General features: G+C 42.2%; 1 protein-coding gene across 1 annotated transcript; it reads left to right on the forward strand.

Annotated features, from left to right (window-relative positions):
* Positions 1-1775: 1775 nt before the first annotated feature.
* Positions 1776-22838, forward strand: LOC127003428 (tyrosine-protein kinase transmembrane receptor Ror2-like). The gene is made up of 10 exons (XM_050870122.1): positions 1776-1928; positions 3435-3461; positions 9614-9782; positions 10595-10788; positions 11347-11490; positions 14081-14213; positions 14475-14717; positions 14939-15138; positions 16054-16212; positions 17683-22838. Exons 1-10 carry the CDS (start codon positions 1866-1868, stop codon positions 18583-18585), a joined length of 2235 nt encoding a protein of 744 aa, XP_050726079.1. The 5' UTR covers positions 1776-1865; the 3' UTR covers positions 18586-22838.
* Positions 22839-23935: the final 1097 nt, after the last annotated feature.

The raw sequence follows: 23935 nt of genomic DNA on the forward strand, positions 1-23935 counted from the left end.
CCTCTTCCCCTCTTCCCCCTCCCCACCCACCTCATAATATAACCTTTGAGGGCAAATTAATTCGCACTTAGCATTCATCTGCTGTCCAAGAATGAGAGAGAGAGAGAGAGAGAGAGAGAGAGAGAGAGAGAGAGAGAGAGAGAGGGAGAGGGAGAGGGTGAGAGAATGGAGGTGGCAGCATTGATCAAGATGGAAGGTGGGGTGGGGGGGGGGGCACCTTACCTGGCCTAAATGGTGATGGATGGGAATTAAATTGCGTTCCACCTGGCCCTGTCGTAGTCTAGGAGGAGGAGGAGGAGGAGGAGGAGGAGGAGGAGGTGGTAGTGGTGGTAGTAGTAGTAGTGGTGGTGGAGGAGGTAAGGAAGGGGAAAGACAAGAAGAAGAGGTAGGGAGGAGGAAGACCAGGAGGAGGAGAAAGAGGAATAAGGAAGCGATGGAAGAGGTAGAGGAAGATTAGGGGGATGAGGTGAGTTGGACCAGGAAGAAGAAGAGGAAGAGGAGGAAGGAATGAGAGAAGAAGAGGAGAAAAAAAAGGGAAAATCAGTAGAGGGAATGAGGAGCAAGATAGGATGGGAGAAGAGAAAAGGACAGAAAGAGGAGGAGGAGAGGAGAGGAGAAGATAAGAGAAGAGAAGAGAAGAGAAGACAAGACAAGAGAGGACAGGACAGGAGAGGAGAGGAGAGAAGAGGAGAGGAGAGGAGAGAAGAGAAGAGAAGAGAAGAGAGGACAGGACAGGACAGGACAGGAGAGGAAAGGAGAGAAGAGGAGAGTAGAGAAGAGAAGAGAAGAGAAGAAAAGAAAAGAAAAGAAAAGAAAAGAAAAGAAAAGAAAAGAAAAGAAAAGGAAAGGAAAGGAAAGGAGTAGAGAAGGTGGTCCCGGAATGAACTTTCTTCCTGCCTCCTGGAACAGAAAGGAAGAATTATGGCTTAATCGCATTATTAATTTTCGTCCCTAAGATTAAGATTTTTCCTCGACTTCTTTCTCTTCTTCAATTTTGGTCTTCCGCTCCGAGCAGTCGCGTGATTATTTTATTCACTGAGGTACTTTTTCTTTCATTAATTCTCGGTGTAAGTTGTATACTATCCTCTTGAAGACTCCTTATGTTCTTATGTTCTTATGTTCACAGCTTTGCGTCCATACCCACTTAAAACGCCAAACATTTATATTATTTCTCTCTTTTTAATATAATTTTCTAACTAATTTTCTGTTTCTTGAATGTGAACGTTTGTGTTTTCCTTTTTATCTTCAATGTCTTTCTGGTTTGTCGGTTTTTAAGTTATTTTTGTCTTTTTTGCTATTCAGTGTTCTTTTCTTTTAATTATTGGTGTTTTTTTATTTGGTTTCCTTTTTAGTGTTCAATCTCGAGTGTGTGTGTTTTTTATCATCAGTATCCATCTGGTTTGCTATTCTCAAGTTAATTTTCATGTCTTCTTTGTTCGCATTACCTTTCTTTCCATTTAAACAAAGAAATAGACAATAACAACCACAAACAGGTAAATAAGAACACCTGTCCACCTCTATAGCCCACCTTCACCCATTTATATCTCAAAAACATTTAGGTTGGTATTCTCAGACACTTCCACCTCTCATATCTACTTCCAAAGGCCAAAAAGGAGGTCAATCGAGTTCTAATGACTGTTTTCTTAGGTTCGTGGTACAGAAGAAAGGTCAAACTAACACCAGGGTCATAAAAAACATCCATGGAAAGGCCCAGAACTCCTACGAAAGCCTTGTCAAATATGTGTAGTTGGCGGTGAAATGTTTAAGAATGTGATCCTTATACTGTTTCTCTCTCCTCCCCAGCCGAGACGCGCATCTCCGAGTACCCCGGCGCCTACAGCATCAACTACGGCACCACCCTGTTGATGCGCTGCGTGGCCCTCGGAGACCCGCTGCCGGAGATCGAGTGGTTCAAGGACGGAGACCCGGTGAGTTAACCCGTCCGCTGCGATTGGCACGGATTTGGCCTTCACTGATGGCCTGTTAACATATACTCCCAGGTCTTTCTCTGCCTCTGTCGTGGAGTGGAGTGTTTCCCATGTGGTATTAGTATGCTGGATATCCCCTCCCAAGGTGCAAGACTTTACATTTTTCTTCACTGAATTGTAGCAGCCACTTTTTGTCCATTCCTGTAGTTTGGTGATGTCTTCTTGTAGGAAATCCGCAGTCAAGGGGTTAAGAGAAGAGGGGAAGAGAGATATAGGGGGATGAGGGAACTACTTGCTGAACCAAGAAGGGGAGAAAGGAAAGGAAGGGGAAGAAAAAGAAAGGAATGGGAGAGGGCTTAGAACTATATGAATAAAAAAGTCAGTTCACTTAAGCCGGATCCCTTCCAGCAGTGGTCTTTTTTTATACAGCAAAGGAGACAGCACAAGGGCACAAAAAAAAAGGAAACAATAAAAAAAGCCCGCTACTCGCTGCTCCTGTAAAGAATCCGAAGAGGTGGCCGAAAGAGCAGTCAATTACGTGAGAAGAGGTGTCCTGATAGTGTATAATGACGCTGCTGATTGGCTGTTGGAAAGCAGGGTGTCTGACCTTTTCGTCACCCAACACAATCATATAGTTTCTGAAGGTCTGCGTCACACTAACTCACAGTAACTCATTCTGTATACTCGAAAAAAGTGTGACATGGTTAGCAGTGTTGTTGTTGTTGTTGGGTCTGCGTCACACTAACTCACAGTAACTCATTCTGTATACTCGAAAAAAGTGTGACATGGTTAGCAGTGTTGTTGTTGCTGTTGGGTCTGCGTCACACGAACTCACAGGAACTCATTCTGTATACTCGAAAAAGTGTGACATGGTTAGCAGTGTTGTTGTTGCTGTTGGGTCTGCGTCACACTAACTCACAGTAACTCATTCTGTATACTCGAAAAAAGTGTGACATGGTTAGCAGTGTTGTTGTTGTTGTTGTTGTTGTTGCATGCGTTTCCAGGTTGGGAGTCTCCAGGTGTTTATTTTAAGGTTACGTCACGCTAACTAACACGGACTCAATCAGTATACCCTAAAAAGTGTGGTACGGCTTTGATTTTAAACGTCGTATTAGTCTATCAACAATAATGTGGCAGATTTGTCTTTTTTGACTTGTTTTTCAAGGCGTAATTAATTGGCTGTGTTGATTTTCTATAATATTTTACGCCCGGGATTGTAATATGCAAATCAACTGTGAAAATCATCTAACTCTGTCTCAAAAAAGGAATTAAAAAAGCCAAACTAACCTCATAACTTAATAAATACTAATATGACCTTTAAAAAATCTAGTGTTAGTGTGGTTAGGTTAGTGTTGCATGTGTTTATCAAGGGTGTTAGTGTTGCATGTTGTGTTTCAAGGGTGTTAGTGTTGCATGTTGTGTTTCAAGGGTGCGGCTGTCAGGGTGTTTATGTTAAGGTGTCCGCGTCACCCTCACTAACCCTGGCCTGTCTCTCTCCCTTCCAAGCTGCCAATGTACGAATGGAAAAACGAGGTGAGTAAAGTCTTTGGGATCTCTTCTTCGCAAAGTTTAGATTTCCTCCGTCGGTCGCTAGTCTTTCAATCTCCTCCTCCTCCTTCTCTTATGCTCCCCCTCCTCCTCTACCTACTTGTCATCCTTCTCTCCGTTTTCATCTTTATCTTCCTCCTCCTCCTCCTCCTTTCTATATCTTTGTTTAGTTTTCTCCTGAAGGTGTGTCTGACTTCGTTTTTTTTCTTTTTTTTCCCTTCTGTAGGACACGCCAGTTCATGTTACGCCTACGTGTGTGTGTGTGTGTGTGTGTGTGTGTGTGTGTGTGTGTGTGTGTGTGTGTGTGTGTACCTTTTCTTTTTTCGATGTGGTAACTGTGTCAGAACGGAGGCGGAGATGGTTTACAGGAGGAGAAAAAGGAGGAGGAGGAGGAGGAGGAGGGGAAAAGAATTGTAGAGAAGTGTCAACGAGGAAAAAACAAGAATACAAGATGGGGAGGAGGAGGAGGAGGAGGAGGAGGAGGAGGAGAAGAAGAAAAAGAAAAAAAGAAGAAGAGAACCAGCTTGTCCACTCTTCCATGCCTCCACCTTTCTTCCTTTCCTCATTCCTCTTTTCTTACTCCACCTCTCCTTTACTCTTTCCTCTCCCCCTTCACCCCTCTTCTTCTCACCTCTTTTTCTTTGGCCATAACTCTCCTCCTTAAAACTCCTCTCCTCTTTTTTCAGTTTTCACCTCTTCTAACCCTTTCCTTCCTCATCAGTTTTTCTCTCCTCTTCCTCCTCCTCCTCCTCCTCCACCTCTCTCCATGTCAACCCTTCTCCTTGCCCAAGACTCACCAATACCCCCACCTCCACCTCCTCCTCTTCCTCCTCCTTATCCCTTCCCTCCTCACCTGTTTATCCCTCCTCCTCCATCTTTCTCCATTTCAACCCTTTCTCGTTGCCCAAGACTCACCACTACCCCTTCCCCCTTCTTCCTCCTCCTCCACGCATCGGAATTCCCACCTCGTCCTCGCCCTGGTAACTGGCGAGAGATTTATTGGATATCAATCAGAACGGAGCGCCTGCCTTGCCCGCCCGCCCTGGGAGTGAAGGCCGGCCGCTCTTTTCGTAATGCTGGCTTTCGCTCCGGTTTTATTTCCTCCTTGCGATGCGTTTTTGTTATTTATTTATCCGGCTTGTGTGTTCGTCTTTTGTTTTTCTTCACTGATTTGCTTTGCTTCCTCACTTTATCGCGTTTCTTTATGATTCCTCCTCTTTCTTTCTCTCTTTCTCCCTCTCCCCCTCTCCCTCTCTCTCATTCGTTCCTTCTTCTCCTCCTCCTCCTCCTCCTTTTTTATCTTTTTCATCCTCGTCTTTCTTAGTCTTCTCTATCCACTCTCTTTATTACCATTTTCTTTACACCTTCTTCACTAGCCTTCTCTCTCTTTTCTTTTTCATTCTCTCTCTTTTTTCTTTCGTCTTTCTCTTTCTCTCTTTTTTGTACCTTATTGATGTTTGTTTGTTTGTTTGTTTGTTATGTCTCTTTCTCTGTCTGTCTCTTTTTCTCTTTTCTGTCTCATTTTTTATTCGTTCTCTCTCTCTCTCTCTCTCTCTCTCTCTCTCTCTCTCTCTCTCTCTCTCTCTCTCTCTCTCTCTCTCTCTCATTTATGCACACGGTATCTGTTCTTTCCTCTTGTCTTCTTCTTTATTCATATTTCCTTTGTTACATTCTTTCAAGTTTTCATTCTCTTCTCTTGTTTCCTTCGTTTATTCATCTCTTCTTTCCTCCCCCACACTCAAATATTTTGTAGTTCCCCATTTTCTTTCCATTTATTCAACTCCCTTTTATTTATTTTTTCTCTTTCATCCACCCCAGGGAATATTTGTGTATATATATTCTCTCTCTCTCTCTCTCTCTCTCTCTCTCTCTCTCTCTCTCTCTCTCTCTCTCTCTCTCTCTCTCTCTCTCTCTCTCTCTCTCTCTCTCTCTCTCTTCCTCCTACTTTCTCTCCAGCTGTTTTAGCTCTCATTTGTTAACTTATTTTCCTCCTCTACTGGTTTATGCGTTTTCCTTTTCTCTTTGTTTTTTCCTTACTTTAATTCTCCCAGGTAGGCAAAGGCAGGTAAGAAGAGGGCAGGTTAAAAGGTAGAAACAAAGAGATAGGGACAGGATAGGTAGACAAGTAAAGGAAGGGTAGTTAAAGACAGGACATATAGACAGAGAGATGGGGACAGGTAGGGTACAGGTTAAGAAAGAAGAGGGTAGAGACAGGACAGAGAGAGACAGGACATATAGACAGACAGACACAGAGAAATAGGGACAGGATAGGCAGACAAGTAAAGGAAGGGTAGTTAGAGACTGGACATATAGACAGAAACAGAGATAGGGACAGGATAGGGAGACAAGTAAAGGAAGGGTAGTTAAAGACAGGACAGATAGACAGATAGACACAGAGAAACAGGGACAGGATAGGCAGACAGATAAAAAGACAGATAGACAGACAAAAACAGAGAGATATGGACAGGATAGGCAGACAGGTAAAGGACGAGTAGTTAGAGACAGGACAGATAGACAGACAGAAACAGAGATATAGAGGACAGGATAGACAGACAGGTAAAAGACGTGTAGTTAGAGACAGAACACATACACAGATAGAAACAGATAGGGACAAAATAAGCAGACATGTAAAAGAAGGGAGTTTAAGGACAGCACAGGAGGTAGAGCGCGGGATACAGGGCAGCAGGAAGGGCCAGGCAGAAGCAGCATCAAGGGTGGGGCCGAGCGCTGAGTGTAGACGACCTGGAATGATCCCGCTGCATAAGAGGCTTTGCTGTATTACTTCACCGAGCGAGAGGGAGGGAGCGAGTCTTCTTGGGGAGGCGGGTGAAGGGTTTATGTTGAGAGATGGATGACAGGCACCGTTACCAGATTATCGTACTCAGAGTATTGTATTTACCGGTTCTTGACGCTTAACTATTGGAAAGAAACATCAGGAATTAACTATTTTAAAGATAAATATAAATGAATCTAGTTACTGGGGCCCAGGAGACAGATTTTAGGTCGGAAGTTGGTAAATATAAGAGGCTGAGTACGACAATCTGGCAACGTTGATGACAGCTCTCTCTCTCTCTCTCTCTCTCTCTCTCTCTCTCTTTACCCTTGCATCTCTCCCTTTCCCTCTCTCTTTTTTCGGATTATTAGGATAAGCTGGTGGTAGAAGGGAGGCTTGAGTATGTATGTGTGTGTGTGTGTGTGTGTGTGTGTGTGTGTGTGTGTGTGTGTGTGTGTGTGTGTGTGTGTGTGTGTAATGTAAAAGTGTTGGTATTGTCGTTGGTAGGTCCCTTTGTGTGTGTGTGTGTGTGTGTGTGTGTGTGTGTGTGTTGTGGAACCTCTTTTTTTCGTTTTGTGTTGTGGTTGATATATGTAAGTGGTATAGGAATGGGGGCTATTGTGTTATGTGTTTGTGTGTGTGTGTGTGTGTGTGTGTGTGTGTGTGTGTGTGTGTGTGTGTGTGTGTGTGTGTGTTGTTTCTGTTTGTTTTTATTACTTACCTCCGTTGTGTTGCAAAGCTTACTAAAGAACGCACACCAAAAGTAATGAACATGACCGACCGCTTAGCCTGAAAAAAAAACATTGAGATTAACCTTGTTCTCTCTCTCTCTTCCGCTCTCCCTCTCTCCCTCTCCCCCTCTTTTTTCTAGCGTGTGTTTGGCATCAGCAGAGACTTTTTTTCCTGTCTTTTTTTCCGTTCCCTTTCCTGTACCATCCTCCTTTTTCCCCTCTCTGTCTTTTCACTGGTAATGGATGCAAACGAAGCCTGGAAAGAGAGGGAAGAAAAAAGATAATTACTGGATGGAAGGAGAATGAGAGAGAGAGAGAAGAGAAAAGAAAAGAGAAAGAAAAGAAAGAGAAAAGAAAGAGAGAAGAAGAGAAGAGAAAGAAAGAAGAGAAGAAGAGAAGAAGAAGAAGAAGAGAAGAGAAGAGAGAGAAGAAGAGAGAGAGAAGAAAAGAGAAAGAAAGAAAGAAAGAAGAGAGAGAGAGAGAGAGAGAGAGAGAGAGAGAGAGAGAAATACGGGTTGGTGGTGCACTGACGGACAGAAAGGAGAGGCCCGGAAAAAAAAAGCATGTATTCTGAAACCTCAAAAATGTTAACCAGATTAGCAGAGTACTTTTACCACTCTTAACCTCCTCCTCCCTCGGCGCCGTGAAACAAACCAACGTAAAAAATTCTCGTCTTTATTTTTTCCCTCTTCCATGTTTATCATTTTTGCTTCTCCTCTTACATATCAGTTTATTTTATTTTATTTTTTTTAACCTTCTATACTTCCCTCGACGCTGTGAAACCAAACCAACATAAAAAAATATCACTCCTCTTTTTTTTTCTCTCCTGCCATATTTACCATTTTTCTGTGTCTCCTTTTACATATGACTTTATTTATTTATTTATTTTTTTAACCTTCTATACTTCCCTCGACGCTGTGAAACCAAACCAACATAAAAAAATATCTCTCCTCTTTTTTTTCTCCTTCCATATTTACCATTTTTCTGTGTCTTCTCTTACATATGACTTTATTTATTTTATTTTTTTTAGCCTTCTATACTTCCCTCGACGCTGTGAAACCAAACCAACATAAAAAAATATCTCTCCTCTTTTTTTTCTCCTTCCATATTTACCATTTTTCTGTGTCTCCTTTTACATATGACTTTATTTATTTTTTTTTTTTTTTAACCTTCTATACTTCCCTCGACGCTGTGAAACCAAACCAACATAAAAAAATAGCTCTCCTCTTTTTTTTCTCCTTCCATATTTACCATTTTTCTGTGTCTGCTCTTACATATGACTTTATTTATTTATTTATTTTTTTTAACCTTCTATACTTCCCTCGACGCTGTGAAACCAAACCTACATAAAAAAATAGCTCTCCTCTTTTTTTTTCTCCTTCCATATTTACCATTTTTCTGGGTCTCCTTTTACAAATGACTTTATTTATTTATTTATTTATTTTTATTTTTTTGCTTTCTGTACTTCCCTCGACGCTGTGAAACAAAACAACATAAAAAATTCTCGTCGTTTTTTCCCCTTCCATATTTACCTTTTTTTTCCTTTTCCTGTTACATATCATTTATTTATTTATTTATTTATTTATTTTTTATTTTTTTTACCTTCTATACTACTTCCCTCGACGCTGTGAAAACAAACCTACATTTAAAATTATCTCTCCCCTTTTTTTCCCTCTTCCACATTTACCATTTTTCTGCGTCTCTTTCATATCACTTTTTTTTATCTTTTTATTTATTGTTATTTTTTTTTTACCTTCTATACTTCCCTGACGCAGCGATACAAACCAACATACAATCTTTTTTCTTCATTTTTTTCCTCTTCCACATTTACCATTTTTTCTTCTCCCTTTATTCATCACTTTTTCTTGATTTTTCCTCCTGCTTTGTTTTATTTTTCCAGTCACCTTTTTTTTTTTCGTTTTCCCTTTCATCCTTCTAATTTTCCTCCTCTCTCCAACATTCACTATTTTTGCTTCTCCCCTTTTTCACGCTTTTTTTTTTTTTTTTCTTTATGTACTTTTAATTTTTTCGCTCATTTACTTATTTTTATCTTCCTTTCTACCCCACATTAATTTTTCTCCTCCTCTCTCTCTCTCTCTCTCTCTCTCTCTCTCTCTCTCTCTCTCTCTCTCTCTCTCTCTCTCTCTCTCTCTCTCTCTCTCTCTCTCTCTCTCTCTCTCTCTCTCTCTCTCTCTCTCTCTCTCTCTCTCTCTCTCTCTCACTTCCGTTTTTATCGGAGAATAAACTCCTCCTCCTTTTCTTCTCTCCTTCGCCCACTTAGCATTTATATTATTCTCCACTTCAAACACTTCACGCTTCTTTTCTTTTCCTTTTTCTTCCTCTATTTTTTTCTCCTTCCACCTTTTAATATCTCTCCATACACACACATATCACTATATTTCCCTTTTACATTTCACTTTCTTCAAATTTCCTCTATCCCTCCTTTCCCTCCTTTTTCTTTTATTTCTCTATTATTTTCTTCCACCTTTTTATCTCCCTCCCAAACATCACTTTTTTTTCCCTTTTACATTTTTAACTTCTCCCAACGCCTTCACTTTTGTCTTTAACATTATATAGAGTACCTTGCATTGCTAACACCTTCTTTTTTTCTCTACCCTTTCACCCACTAACAGGTTCTTCACGGCATCGAGTTCACGCCGTTCATCAACTACGTGCGTTCCGTGCTCACCGTCAACGCCACCGCCACGGCCAACTACACGTGCTCGGCGGAGAATGTCGTGCAGAACAGACGAACCACAGACTCCAAGACCTTTACTGTGTCTGTGGTGCATCCCGTCAGTCGTGAGTAGTGTCTGTTATGTCTGTGTGTGTATTTATCTATTTGTATTTACTTATTATGTGTTGGTGTTTCTGTCTGTCTTTCTGTCTGTGGTTCCTGGTGGTTTGTCAAGTTATATTCTGTTGTATCTAGTTCTGTTTTGGGGGTTTTTGTTTGTCTGGTTTTGTGTTCTGTTTTTCTGTGTTTTTGCATGTCTTGTTTGTCTGGTTCTTTGGATTTTCTCTGCTCTGTCTGTTCAGGTACTTCTGTCTCTCTATCTCTCTGGTGCTGTCTGTTTTTGTCTGTTTGGGTGTTTCTCTGTGTCTCGGTCTCTGGTTCTATGGGTTCTGTCTGTTCTGTTTGTCCGAGTGCAGGTCTGTCTGTCTGGTTATGTCTCTCTCGCTCTCACAATATCACACAACCTTTCAACCAGTCTCCACACAATCATCTGAAAGTGTTGAAAGGAGTAGAAGCAAAAAGTGATGACAGTTTCCAAAGAAGGCTGTCACTCACACACACACACACACACACACACACACACACACACACACACTCACACTCAGACACACACTTTTACCACTTTCTTTCTCTCCCACACACACACAAACCTTATTTATTTTCTTCTCTTCATCTCTTTTTCTTATTTTTACTCTCATTTGGTTCATCTTCTTTTCCTTCTTTTTCTTCTTCTTCTTCTTTTTCTTGTTCTTTTTCATTTTCTTTTTAGTGGACTTGTTTGTTGTCATTCTTTTCCCCTTTTAAGCTTCTTCCATTGCTGTAAAAAAAAAAAAATCCATCTCTCTCTCTCACACACTCTTCCCTTCTGCCCCCTCAGCCATCAGGAGGCCGCTGGGTTACTGCGCGCCCTACAATGGCCGTGTGTGTAAGGAGCACTTGCAGGGGCCGGGTCTGGTGTGGTACAACATCACCGCCACGGACCAGGGTGGCTGGCTCAACGAACACATCACCCGAGAGCTCTGGTCCGAGATGATCAACAACTTCCGTGAGCTGTGTCGGGAGGCCGCTGAGGTGAGCCGCTGGTGTTGGGTTTGTTAGTGCGTCTGTCGTTGTTTTTGTAGGGTGCTTTTTTCTTTTTTGTAGGAAGAGGTGGCACTTCAAAGAGAAACCAAAAATGACAAAATAAAAATGCTTGCCAGTCTGTGTTGTGTCATCCTAAATCGTACTCACCAGGAATACTTTTTTTTTTTCAATTTAGGTGGTTGGATGACAGAGTAGAAATAGAGAAGAAAAACTCCACTATAGCACTACTGATTCCATTAACAAAGGACAGGAGGAGAGTCTAATAAAAGTAGACAGTTAGATTTGGTTGAATAGGTGTCTGATATGTACTTCTCTCTCTCAAGTGCTCAAGTCATATGAAGGAGCAACTCAGAATAACTCATCTTTCTTTTTCTTTGTCCCCATTTATTCATTTCACACCTGTCAGTAGAGAGAGATGCTCAAAATCTTTTTCAACACCAACTCAAAATGATTAATCTTTCATATTCCCTGTTTCCTGTGATTAATCGTCCATATTCCCTGTTTCCTCTGATTAATCTTTCATATTCCCTGTTTCCTCGCCCCCAGAAACTACTGTGCCACTTTGCGTTCCCCAAGTGCCAGCTGAACGACGGCTACCAGGTCGGTCTGCCACTGTGCCGCGAGGACTGTGTGGCCGTGCGCAGCCTCTTCTGTGTCAACGAGTGGCTTCTCATCGAGCAGAACAAGCAGGTGAGGAGGCGTCTTTGTCAGGCATAGGATTAGGTCATGTCAGTTGAGTAGAAACATTCACACTTTCCCTGCTTTTCATACTGAGCAGAACAAGCAGATGATGAAGCAGGTTTAGAGCTCAGGCAGGTATTAGGATCAGGTCTTGTCACTTGAGCAGAAACATTCACACCTTCCCTGCTTTTCATACCGAGCAGAACAAGCAGATGATGAAGCAGGTTTATAGCTCAGGCAGGTATTAGGATCAGGTCATGTCACTTGAGCAGAAACATTCACACCTTCCCTGCTTTTCATACTGAGCAGAACAAGCAGGTGAGGAACCAGGTTTATAGCTCAAGCAGGTCAGATTTTGTTACTTGAATAGAACCATTCCTACCTCCCCTGCTTACCCCTGGTCTCCCTTGCTTCTGAAGGTGTAAAGGAAGGGTGTTACAGAGATTAAAAGAATAAAGATACTGGTTAACATTTGCAATGGGAAGTTGGACAGCATGGGGATGAGCTGGAGCAGAAAGTACAGTGTAGTAGCAAGGTTGTTATCCATTTTCCTGAGGTTAGATTTTTTTTTTTTTTCACAACAAAGGAGACAGCTCAAGGGCACAAAAAAAAGGAAACAATAATAATAGAAAAAAGCCTGCTACTCGCTACTCCTAAAAAGAATCCAAAGAGGCGGCCAAAAGAGGGGTCAGTTTCGGGAGGAGAGGTGTCCTGATACCCTGGGAACTAGACACAAAGACAAATGTGATGATGCATATTGAAGGTTCGTACTCTTACCTGACCCACTAATTAGGTAAACATAATTTAGCTAAACAATTTAAATACTTCATGCAGCATTTCGACATATATTGATTGTCACACTTCCCGCCTATTAGAGATACGTCAGAGCTCGCGTAATGAAGCTCCAGTCTATATGATACACTGCCTATGGAAATATTAGTGTAGCAATACTCTGGGGTTCACTGGGCTATCATTTCACAGGCGTATCTGAATAATAATTTATGCCTCGCCCTAAAATGCAGCTTTAACTGTTGAGTGATATCACATTATTATTCTGATGTAATTGCCTCCGTGCCACCGGGGGTTGGCGATCCCTCCAGCGGCCTCGTATCACTCTGTCGGTCTGGCTTTATTTTCAGTTTTGATGTCATAATAATTTGTCACCTTTATGAACAAAGTGTCGAAGTATTATTTTCTACTTTATGGGAAATCGATAACCTAACTGAATGATGTTGTTTTGGGCTTGTGTTGCTGTCTCTCAAACTTTTTTACATTTTTTAGGTCAATATAATTATCACCCTCTTCAATGAACAATCCACCTAAGTCATTTTTTTCTACTTTTGGTAAATTGACGAACTAACCCGAATGATGATGTCCCGGCCTTGTGTCACTCTGTCTCAAACTTTTTTTACATTTTTAGGTCAATATATCACCCTCTTCAATTAACAAACCACTTAAGTAACTTTTTCTACTTTTGGTAAATTGATTAACTAACCCGAATGATGATGTCCCGGCCTTGCGTCACTCTGTCTCTCAAACTTTTTTACATTTTTTTTAGGTCAATATATCACCCTCTTCAATGAACAATCCACCTAAGTCATTTTTTTTGTACTTTTGGTAAATTGACAAACCAACCCGAATGATGATGTCCCGGCCTTGTGTCACTCTGTCTCTCAAACTTTTTTACATTTTTTTTAGGTCAATATATCACCCTCTTCAATTAACAAACCACTTAAGTAACTTTTTCTACTTTTGGCAAATTGTAGAACTAAACTGAGTGATGTTGTCCTGGCCTTGCGTCATTATTTTTTGAGCTTTATTTACATTTTTGCTGTCAGTATAATTTGTCACCCTCATTATCAAACTCCCCAAGTAATTTTCTCTACTTTATGGGAAATTGAAAAACTAAAGCTTCAATTCCAGTGTGCTAGCGATATGGGCAGAAAAGTTAAGGTGGATATTAGAGGACTCACACCCTGGAATGACAAAGGCAACCAGCATACCAAAAAGTGGACTTCAGAGTACATATCAACTTGTAACTCATGTAATAGAATAGGTCAACTTGTAACTCATGTAATAGAATAGGTCAACTTGTAACCCGTGTAATAGAATAGGTCATCTTGTAACTCATGTAATAGAATAGGTCAACTTGTAACTCATGTAATAGAATAGGTCATCTTGTAACTCATGTAATAGAATAGGTCATCTTGTAACTCATGTAATAGAATAGGTCATCTTGTAACTCATGTAATGGAATAGGTCATCTTGTAACTCGTGTAATAGAATAGGTCAACTTGTAACTCATGTAATAGAATAGGTCAACTTGTAACTCATGTAATAGAATAGGTCAACTTGTAACTCATGTAATAGAATAGGTAAGGTAAAGTTTGGGGCCTTAGATAAACCTGGTCCTGGTCTCAGTGGCCATCTCTGTTGTGTGATGGACTAGGATGCATGATTATACCCTTGATTGGTGAGGAGGGAAGGAAGAGCATAGTGAGAAGCATACCTTGTTTAGTACCTTATCAAAGTACCTTACCTTATCAACACCTTTGTCAACACCAACACACCTTATCGTCACCTTTGTCTCGTGCTGCAGGAGAACCGGATACTCAAGTCCCGCAACCACTTCCGACTCCCCAACTGTGACGCCCTGCAGAGCTACGGCAATGGCTCCCGCAAGGTGTGTTCGCACATCGGCCTGACCAGCATTGACCACAGCCAGGTGACACGTAAGTATTGGCGTGCTAGGGTGCCATTTTTTTTGTTTTGTTTTCATTCTTTTTAGGTGGTGTCTATAGTGCTGGTAGGCTCTCTTGTAGGGTCTCTTGGACAACCTCAACCCATTAGCAGCACAGGAGAATTTTATTTATAGTGGCTGCTGGGAGGTGTATTGAGTGGGTGTGTTGGGTGAGTGAAGCAATGCTCCTCCTGGCATACACTCCCTGTTAACTAATTAGTCAGACCAGCTAACCTGACCTTTGTTGTCCCAGATAACTGCCGGATAGGGCGCGGCCGCTGGTACTTTGGCACGATGAATGTGACCAGCACGGGAATACCCTGCCAGCGCTGGGACTCACAGGAGCCACACAGCCACCAGCGGCCACCCAACGTCTTCCCGGAGATACAGAACGCTGAGAACTACTGTAGGAATGCCGGAGGCGAGGAGCCGTTCCCCTGGTGCTACACCACAGACCCCGTCATCCGGTGGCAGCACTGCTCCATCCCGCAGTGTGGTGAGCGCCCAGTGCCCAACATGTTGCCATCCTTGCTCCTTAGTACAGATGATTTATTTATATCCAGGAGTTATTAAAAGCTGGTCTATAAGCTTAGATAATTAACTAACTTTTGAGAATTTAAACATTTATATGACCTCATTAGAAGTAGAGTTTGATAATTATGCAATGATACATGATTTGTCTGTCAAGGGACTTTTACATGAATCTTCACTGTACAGGTGAGCTTGGCAGTGCACCTGGAGGGGTGTTCCTTCATGATGAGATCCAGGCCAAGATGCTGCCCAGCCCGTGGCTCATACTGATTGCCGGCGGCGCGGGGCTCGGGGGGCTGCTGCTGCTGGCCCTCAGCGCCCTGCTGATCTACAAGCTGGTCCACGCCCGCCAGGGCTACTCTTCCCCCAGCTCCCAGGCAGGGAATGTAAGCACACCTGTTAGATTGAAGGGAGGTGAAGGTGTTGTGGATAAGTGAATATCTTGTCAAGTAGATGAGTCAGCGTTATAAAATTGTTCAAACAAAGTGTTCCTCCGGCACCTCAGCAGTGTTTGTCAGGCCGCTCCTGACTGGCTGGACTCCTCTCTCACTCTGGGGGAGGCTGGCTGTCAGGCACACATGCTCTTGTGCTACATGTGTCTATATTATCTGCCTCAGCTCATCTCCCACACCTCTTAGACAATTATGGTCGGATCCATTAAAGATGGACTCAACAGTGACTGTAAAACACTAAGCGAAAGAATAAAGAAATTCTAACAAATATATCTGAAATAGTTGAAATCTGAATCTGAAATGTTGATGTTACTTTTTACATTACCATTTGCAAGAGTTATTGAATCAGAACTAAAATAAACCATTTCAACTTATAAAAAAAAGCTTCCTGAACATGATATAACCAAGTATGTTATGGGCGTAAAGAGTGATTCAGAAAACTCTGCTGACATGACCAGCCACGTTTACATTACTCAATGGCTCCCGTGATGGACGCCGCCAACACTGTGGGGCATCAGCACACGCCACAACCTGCATCCATGCACTTAGTTTTGCTTTTGAGGTGCACGTAACTTCCCTTAGTTCTTGATCAGTAACTATGAATGGAAATCAAAGGTGTGATGTGAGGAACAAAAAAGGAGAACAGTGAGGTAAATAAGCAAATAATTGAGAAACATTTAGTGAGAGCTTGTGTGACTGACAGACAACCTCCATGAGGGTGAGACAGAATCCAGCCAATCTTTAGAGGCCTGACAGACACCTCTAAGGCACCAGAGGAACATACCACTTGCATAGCACATAGTAGTGGATGGCTTGCATGCATATAAGCTTTCTCATTGTATCCACCAGCCGGATGCGGACATTGACATCACAAAGCTGCCGCACAACTCGGCCTACCACCAGACCTGTGCCCAGCTCAATCCCAAGCTGGAGAAGCTGCAGTACGACCGGAACAGCATCATCTACATCCGGGACCTTGGCCAGGGAGCCTTCGGACGTGTGTTTCAGGTAAGTGGTGTGATGCGTCGGCCACTCTGTCCACAAACTTAGCTGTTATGAAGACGACTTTTTAGCATGAAGGTTTTTTGCATACGTCCTGAACTGTGCATGTAGTGCAGAGTGACATTATTACTGACCAGTGACAAGCTGCTGGTTGTCGTAGCAATGAGGTCAATTTCCACTAACTCTTGTCATCCAAACACTAAATATCATAGTCTGTAGTTAATATTTTTCCTCCTAAAATGTTTACAAAGCTAAATAATAAATATTATCATTCATGTCCCATCCTGAAAAAAGTTTGTTTAATCCTGACAGTGTTAAAACAATACACTCCTTCATACATAGTTACATAATTATATGCACTCTTTCATGACCAAAATTTGCATATTTTTGCATGAATATTGTGAAAAAACTTACATTTTTGTAATCAAAGTATGAAGTAAAACCAAAGATGTCCCTCTTCATCCATCCTCATTCATTGCGTCACCACCGTGCGCCGCGCCACCACTCAGTAGCCGCCATTGCAAGGCTGTTCTGTGCAGCATTACCCCGTCATGCTGAACTCTCACATGCCATGCCCCATCTCATGCCCCCCAGCATCATGTAGGTCGCTGTGCATCTGGAAGTAACCGAGTCTTGATTTGAGAAGTAGTGCTGAGTCCACACCAATGAAGTGGCTGCATACCAGGGCGTGGAGTGTTCCTGCGCGCTGCGGGGAACGCCTTCACAGCCTGATGCATCATTCTGGCCTCCCCTCATGCTGCATTTTCCTTTAATTTGGGGAGTGAATGAGGAGTAGCTTTGAGTCTTATAACACTGCAAGTCTGGTACAATCCTTAGGAAGTAGTGTAACAAAATGGTGTATTTCCTCATTTGAAAGATTTAAATATAGAAATGGTATGCACATCTTCATGTCTCACAGGATAAATCACTGAAACTAAATTGTATTTTGTAAAACTCCAGGAATACTTTCCTATCGGTTTTGTAATTTGATTTTGTCCAAATTTTCTTTTGTATCTGGAACACATTCCACTCACTTCATTCTCCCAATAAAACCCAAACTTGGCACCTGGTTGCCAGCACCAAGACACATTCTAAATTTTCTTAGATCACCGCTATTCAACCTTCCAACCACTCCTGTCACCAATGGCTTTTCAACTCTGGTTTCTAAAAATATATTCTGCCTCTAAAATATCCTAACATCATTCTACCTTCCATCTGGAGTCTGCCTCCTACCAATTGCTAAATGTCTGGATATCCATCGTATCTAAACTAGTTCTCTTTTATGTGCAGTACAAGACAAGCTCTTCTTGGATATAGACAGCTGCCTCTCTGTAGGTATGTGCTGTTCTGTCCATTTCCACTTGTTATGACATAGCAAAATATAGTCAGTCTTCCCTGTGAGGTGTGAAGAGAATATTTCTGTCTGGAGGTGCAGGGAGGCGCTGCTCCCGTCATGACACCGGATTTTACTTTCAGGGCAAAGCTCCAGCGCTCATCCCCGGGGAAGAGCTAACAATGGTGGCCGTCAAGGTCTTGAAGGAGGAGGCCTCGGAGGACATGCTCGGGGACTTTGAGCGTGAGGCTTGCATCCTGGCGGAGTTTGACCACCCCAACATTGTCCGACTGCTGGGCGTGTGTGCCGTGGGGCGCCCCATGTGCCTCCTCTTTGAGTACATGGGGCGTGGAGACCTCAACGAGTTCCTCAGGTCCTGCTCTCCCACCAACTACATTGTGCGCTCCACCAACGGGGAGGCTTTCAATGACACAAAGCTCACATACAAAGACATGTTGTGGATCGCCACGCAGATCGCGTCTGGGATGGTTTACCTCTCAAACCGCAAGTTTGTTCATCGAGATCTTGCAACCAGAAATTGTCTCATTGGAGAGGACATGACAGTAAAGATAGCAGATTTTGGTCTGTCCCAGAAGATTTACATCGCCGATTATTACCGCGGCGATGACAGTGATGCCATACCCATCCGCTGGATGCCCTTAGAAAGCATTTTGTACAACAAGTATACTGTTGAGAGTGATGTTTGGGCTTATGGTGTGTGTCTGTGGGAAATATTTTCCTTTGCGCTGCAGCCCTACTACGGGATGACCCACGAGCAGGTGGTCTGCTTCCTGAAGGAGGGCGGCATCCTCTCCATCCCTGACCATTGTCCCCAGGAGGCCTACAACCTGCTCACCTGGTGCTGGCAGCGGCGCCCCCATGACCGGCCCTCCTTTGTGGCCCTCCACAAGGCTCTCACCGACTTGACGGCGGAGCGGCCGGTGGTGGTGCCGGAGCCGCCGCCTGGCTCGGCCATGTCCGGCTCGGTGGCGCCCATCTCCCGACCGGGCTCCTGTGTCCCTGAGCCGCCGGCACAGCACGCATGAGGCAGCGGGGGTGGCGGTGCGCAGGGGAGGGTTGTCACCTGTAGTAAGTGTTGGGTGTGCACATTTTCATGTTGAGTAATGTGCACGGCGGGAAGGTTGGTACACTTGCTGCGCGAGGTTTGTTTGATCATGTTTTAAACGTCCACTTATTGTTTGAGGCGGCAGGTGTGCACGACACTCCTGGCCACTTGGCGCTCACTCTGCCACACTGGAGGAGCCGCAATTCATTGGTCTTGCTGCTGATTTTTTTAATGTTGGCATTTCTTAAGGAAGGTATGTCAAAATAAAGAATCATTTTATTTCCAAAGAAATAAAATGGTTCTGCAGTAACAAAAAACACAACCAACTTTTTATTTAAAGATTGTGATACCTTAGATCTTGTTTTCTAACATTTAGGCCACGGCAGCATTTCATTGAAAATTTATGAGGAAAATTATTCATTTTTACCTGAAAATTGTGGTCATTCTTTTTTTATGATTAAGCAAGTCAGTCTTCAGCCTTCAGCTTCATTGGGCCAAGTGTACATAGAGAAAGTGTGTCGCTATTTCTATGCGTAATAACAGTAGGGTTTTCTTATTCCTCAAATACTATCCTGTACATAGTGTAAAAACTAGATTGTCGTAGTCGTAGAGGCAGTTTTATGTAAGAATTTTCTAACTGTAAATACAGAACTGTGCCGAGACACGGCCATCAACTGAATCTCTTTAAATTATAATTGTAAAAAGCCAGTGATCTGCCTTTTGTAACATATATATAGTTTTTTAAGTCATGATTTGTATCTTAAGTGAATGTTTCAAATATTTACTGACAGTGCTTATGCAACAACCTGCAGCTGCCACAAGTCCAGCCAGCCGCGGCCCGGCGCGAGGGGCCGACGGGACCTTACAGACAACCCCAGAGTGACAGCTTTGCTTTACTCTCCTCGACAGGAATCAGAAAAAATGGAATGATGATTAAAGCTTTTCTTTTCAAAATATCATAAGAGAGTTATATACAGGTTATGTTAAGGAAAACACACCTTTACTGCAGCTTTAAACCTAAGAAAAATTAGATGTGAAGTGTCTGAAAATAATTCTTGGCAGAATTGATGGTGCTGCTTCTGATTCATTTTGATAGGAATTATCAACTGTGACACAAACTGTTTTTAGTGATTTATTTGATTGTGGCTCTGACATGACATGAACCAGTTTTTGGCGCACTGAGGATGAGACACACTCTCTGTGCAGGGCTTTGTTGGGCTGTTTTACCATGCAGTGTGTTGAAGCCACAGCCCCAATGATGTAAGAACAGAAGGTAGAAGTTATGGGCTTTGTTTCATAATAAGAACCTGTTTTCTACTCAGCCAAGAAACACTTTGTACTTCATTACAGTTTACATATCGTTTATTCTCAAAGTTATTCTCATATGTCTTACTGTGTTACCATAGACGGCCTGTATGTAAGCAGCATATTCAGCCTTCCTAAGCCATCGTGAGGATGTAGGCAAGATATTTCTTTCTGAGACATTGCCTCAGTAATATTGTACAAGTCATTGCCTGTATAACCAAGCATAAAATATTCACTATTGATCTGTCATGTCTTGGCATCCAAAATGGGTTTTATAAAATCAATACATTCCTGCAACATTTCTGGGTCGAGGGAGACTGAACATGCTGTTTAATTGTTGGCTGAAAGACATGAAGGTTGGAGTGTAAGCAGTTTGTGTTTCCCTCTGGTGTGTGTTGCTGTGTACGGCATAAGTGGTTCTCACCAGGACATATACAGTAACTACATGTGATGGTAGCGATGTGGAAGGAGATAGAGGGACGGAAGGTATTATGTGTTACCAAGTGGCTGGTGTACTGAAAATGCCTGGCTGGATGAGTCATGTTCTTGAGCCGTTCACTCAGCAGCCTTTGGTTCCGTAACACACTGCCTCACAGCTCGCCTTGCTAACGAACAAGGAAGAATGCTTATATTCCATTGCTTTGTATTCTTGGTCACCACTCGCTCCTTGTGAGTCAGCGCTGTAACCAGTGTTGCCTCATGGGGAGGAAGTGTTCTGTTCCCCGTGTCCTATCACCATGACGAGGAAAGTTAATCTCATTCATCACGGCCTGCCGTAAAGAACCGGATGTTGAGGACAACTAGAGTTCTGTAGGGCGTTTATCTTACTCAGTAAGTTTGTCACGGGAAACTGTTCAAAACACATTTCATTTTCCTTTTGGCTCCTCAGTTATGTGGTTCATCATTTGGTGGTTAATTTAGCCACCAAATGTTTTGAGTGTGGCGTTAGATTAACTCTCTTTTTCTTTCCTTCATTATTGCAGTGCTGTGATTTTTTCCCTTCATTGCAAACTTTCTCCCTGGCTCAGCTTGGCTGTGTCAGTAGTCACCCAATCAGTATTAAGTTCAGGGTTTCTGCCCATAGTTCATATCTTATTTTATTTGTATTTGATATTCATTATATTATTTATGAGCACAAGTATGGAACCATGGAACTGTGCTTCATATTTTTATTTTAGGTTATCAGTATTAAATAATTTTTCATGTTATGAATATCTTTTGAATTGTTGGCAAACATAATGTATGAGGGTCCAGAACTTTTAAACCAATGATTTTATGATATTGTTAGTCTTAGTTTTATAATATATCAGTTTTAATATTAGAAGTCATATTCTATATGTAGTATCTAATTCCTGATTTCTTAATCAGTTAGGCATATGTCCATTATTTCATGAATAATAATTTTTTACCTATTTTTTTCTCCTCTGTAGCATAAAACACATAATATATCCCACGCCTGCACTTCTGTTATGCCACAAAGTTATTTTGATGCTAGTGAATGCAACATCATTCTGAAACCATTAACCAAAAACTTATCTCCAAAGTCACAGCGGTGGCATCAGTGTGTCAGTGTTTGGCCGAGAGCACGCCCACTCTGCTCCCAAACACTTCCTGTGAGTGTGGGAGAAGTGGAGGCGAGGACCCAAGCCTCTCACTGACACACGCCTGGCAGCCGTGCTGGTGCCGGGTGTGGGAGGCAGGGGTGCTGCAACACAGTATTCTCTACATTCCCTTTTGTTAATAGTGTAATTTTGTATGAGTTGAGATGTTTGTATTGCCTGAAATAGGATAACATACCTAATTTGCCAGGCATGGAGTGTGGAGTCTTTGCAAGGCCAAGACCGTATATTATTTTATACTTGTACTTTTGTGGGAAAGGTTAGCTTTTCAGGTGTGAGGCAGAGAGTCTCCTTTGAAGCCATTCAGTTTCCCTGATCACATGTACAAAACTAGAGATCAGAGTGAAATATTTTTGTAATACATATGTAATTATTTTTTGTGCTAAACATTTGCATGTGTTTGAATGTTACGCTGCGGCACAGAAATGACGAACCTCTGTGGTGATGAGTTCCGTTTAGGTTTTTGTTTCAGCACAAACGTAGGCTTTAACTTTAATTGTAGCAATGCATGGTTCTAGTTAAGTTGTAAAGTGATATTCAAAGGCACCAATATTATATTTATATTTTATCTAGTCTGGCAAATAATGTTTGTTGATGTGCAGCTGTGGTGACCCATGTGTTGCAGGGCGCTGCTCAACCAGGCCTCCGGTGTGTGGCCTGGGAGTGTGTTGACAAGGGAGGGAGTGTTGTTGGGAAGGGACGCCGAGGGTAATAATGGAATGTTGTTGTTTCAAAGAAAATGTTGAATCTCTGTACTTGATAAGAAAGACCCATAGAATGGGTTATAATTTTTTATTCCAGAAATCTTGATTTTGTGGGTATTCAACAATTAAGTAGTGTTGGTAAAATGTGCAAGCAGATAACACACCAGGCTATAGACGCCATCATGCACAAGTAAACTCCTCATAAAAGATAAATATGAAACCTGTATAATAAGTAACCTAACAGTAGCTGGAGGAGTTTATGCCGGGAATGAGTTATGCAATCATTGAGAGACTGACTCCCCAGACGCAGGCCAGTGAGTGTGTCCCGAGGCGCTGCTGCTTCACGCTTGTCTTCCCAGGCCCGGCCCCGGCTCGTGGTACTGTAGTTACTGAGATATTACTGTGTCAGGTCCTGTGTGTGGAGGCAGCTGACCCATTGATGTATTGGTCTGATGGAAATGTACCCAAAAGTAATAAGTTGCCTGCCAGTGACTCGTGTAAACACAAATGACATGTATGTGCCCAGAGAAAGTATGTTTGAGTTGAGACTTTTTTTTCCCATTCTCAACTATTCCTGTCTTTAGCAATACATTACCTTAAATGCAGACGCTGTTTTCTTCATCACCGACCAAGCATGTGGGGAGATTAGTGTTATGCTGACCTAGCTTGTAATTATGAAACACACAAGAAAAGAACGAGTTTATAATAGTACTGCTGTCATTCTTTACAAGTTAACTATGTGTATTATAGCTACATTGATCCTCATTAACCCAGTAGCAGCAATGGGCCAAATTTGTGGCTTTACCGTGTAGCAGTGACGGACCAAATTTGTGGCTTTACCGTGTAGCAGTAACGGGCCAAATTTGTGGCTTTACCGTGTAGCAGTGACGGGCCAAATTTGTGGCTTTACCGTGTAGCAGTGACGGACCAAATTTGTGGCTTTACCGTGTAGCAGTGACGGGCCAAATTTGTGGCTTTACCGTGTAGCAGTGACGGACCAAATTTGTGGCTTTACCGTGTAGCAGTGACGGGCCAAATTTGTGGCTTTACTGTGTAGCAGTGACGGGCCAAATTTGTGGCTTTACCGTGTAGCAGTGACGGACCAAATTTGTGCCATGATTTAAACCCCCCAAAATAGATGATGCATAAACTGATCACAAATACTTCGATATATATTATGAAATTGTTTGTGTGAGTGATGATTTTTTTCTCATTTTTCTTGCTTGGAGGGACCATTAAGAAACATGATCCCTGTTGCTATCAGGTTAATGAGCTATTCAAGCAAGCAAATTAGGCATGAACAAAGTTAGTTACATCCCTGAACCAAATTAAGACAGTAATTAACAGAGGTAATTTAAGAGTTTCAAGAGGTAATACGAGTCATTAACACAAATAATTAAGTCTGAGCCAAAAAACACCCACAAACAGGTAATTAACGAGTTTTAGAACCAAATAACAGCCATTAACATAAGCAGTACAGATCATTAGCATAGGCAGTAAGACTCATTAACATAGAGAGAACGCATCACTAACATAAGTAAAAAATTCTCTGAGCCAAAATGAGCCAGAAATGAAGGTAATTAACGAGTTCTAGGACCAAATAACAGCCATTAACATAGGCATTGGCAAAGGTATTACGACTCATTAACATAGAGAGAACGCATCACTAACATAAGTAAAAAATTCTCTGAGCCAAGATGAG

Source organism: Eriocheir sinensis, chromosome 25 (genome assembly GCF_024679095.1).
Source record: "Eriocheir sinensis breed Jianghai 21 chromosome 25, ASM2467909v1, whole genome shotgun sequence".
Taxonomy (NCBI): Eukaryota; Metazoa; Arthropoda; class Malacostraca; order Decapoda; family Varunidae; genus Eriocheir; species Eriocheir sinensis.

Excerpts from the sequence above, each read along its gene's own strand:
- LOC127003428 (XM_050870122.1), top strand. The coding sequence starts at position 1,866 with ATGCGCTGCGTGGCCCTCGGAGACCCGCTGCCGGAGATCGAGTGGTTC. Across the intron at positions 3,462-9,613 it reads TGTACGAATGGAAAAACGAG|GTTCTTCACGGCATCGAGTT; the intron begins GTGAGTAAAGTC and ends ACCCACTAACAG. Across the intron at positions 16,213-17,682 it reads CCTTCGGACGTGTGTTTCAG|GGCAAAGCTCCAGCGCTCAT; the intron begins GTAAGTGGTGTG and ends TTTTACTTTCAG.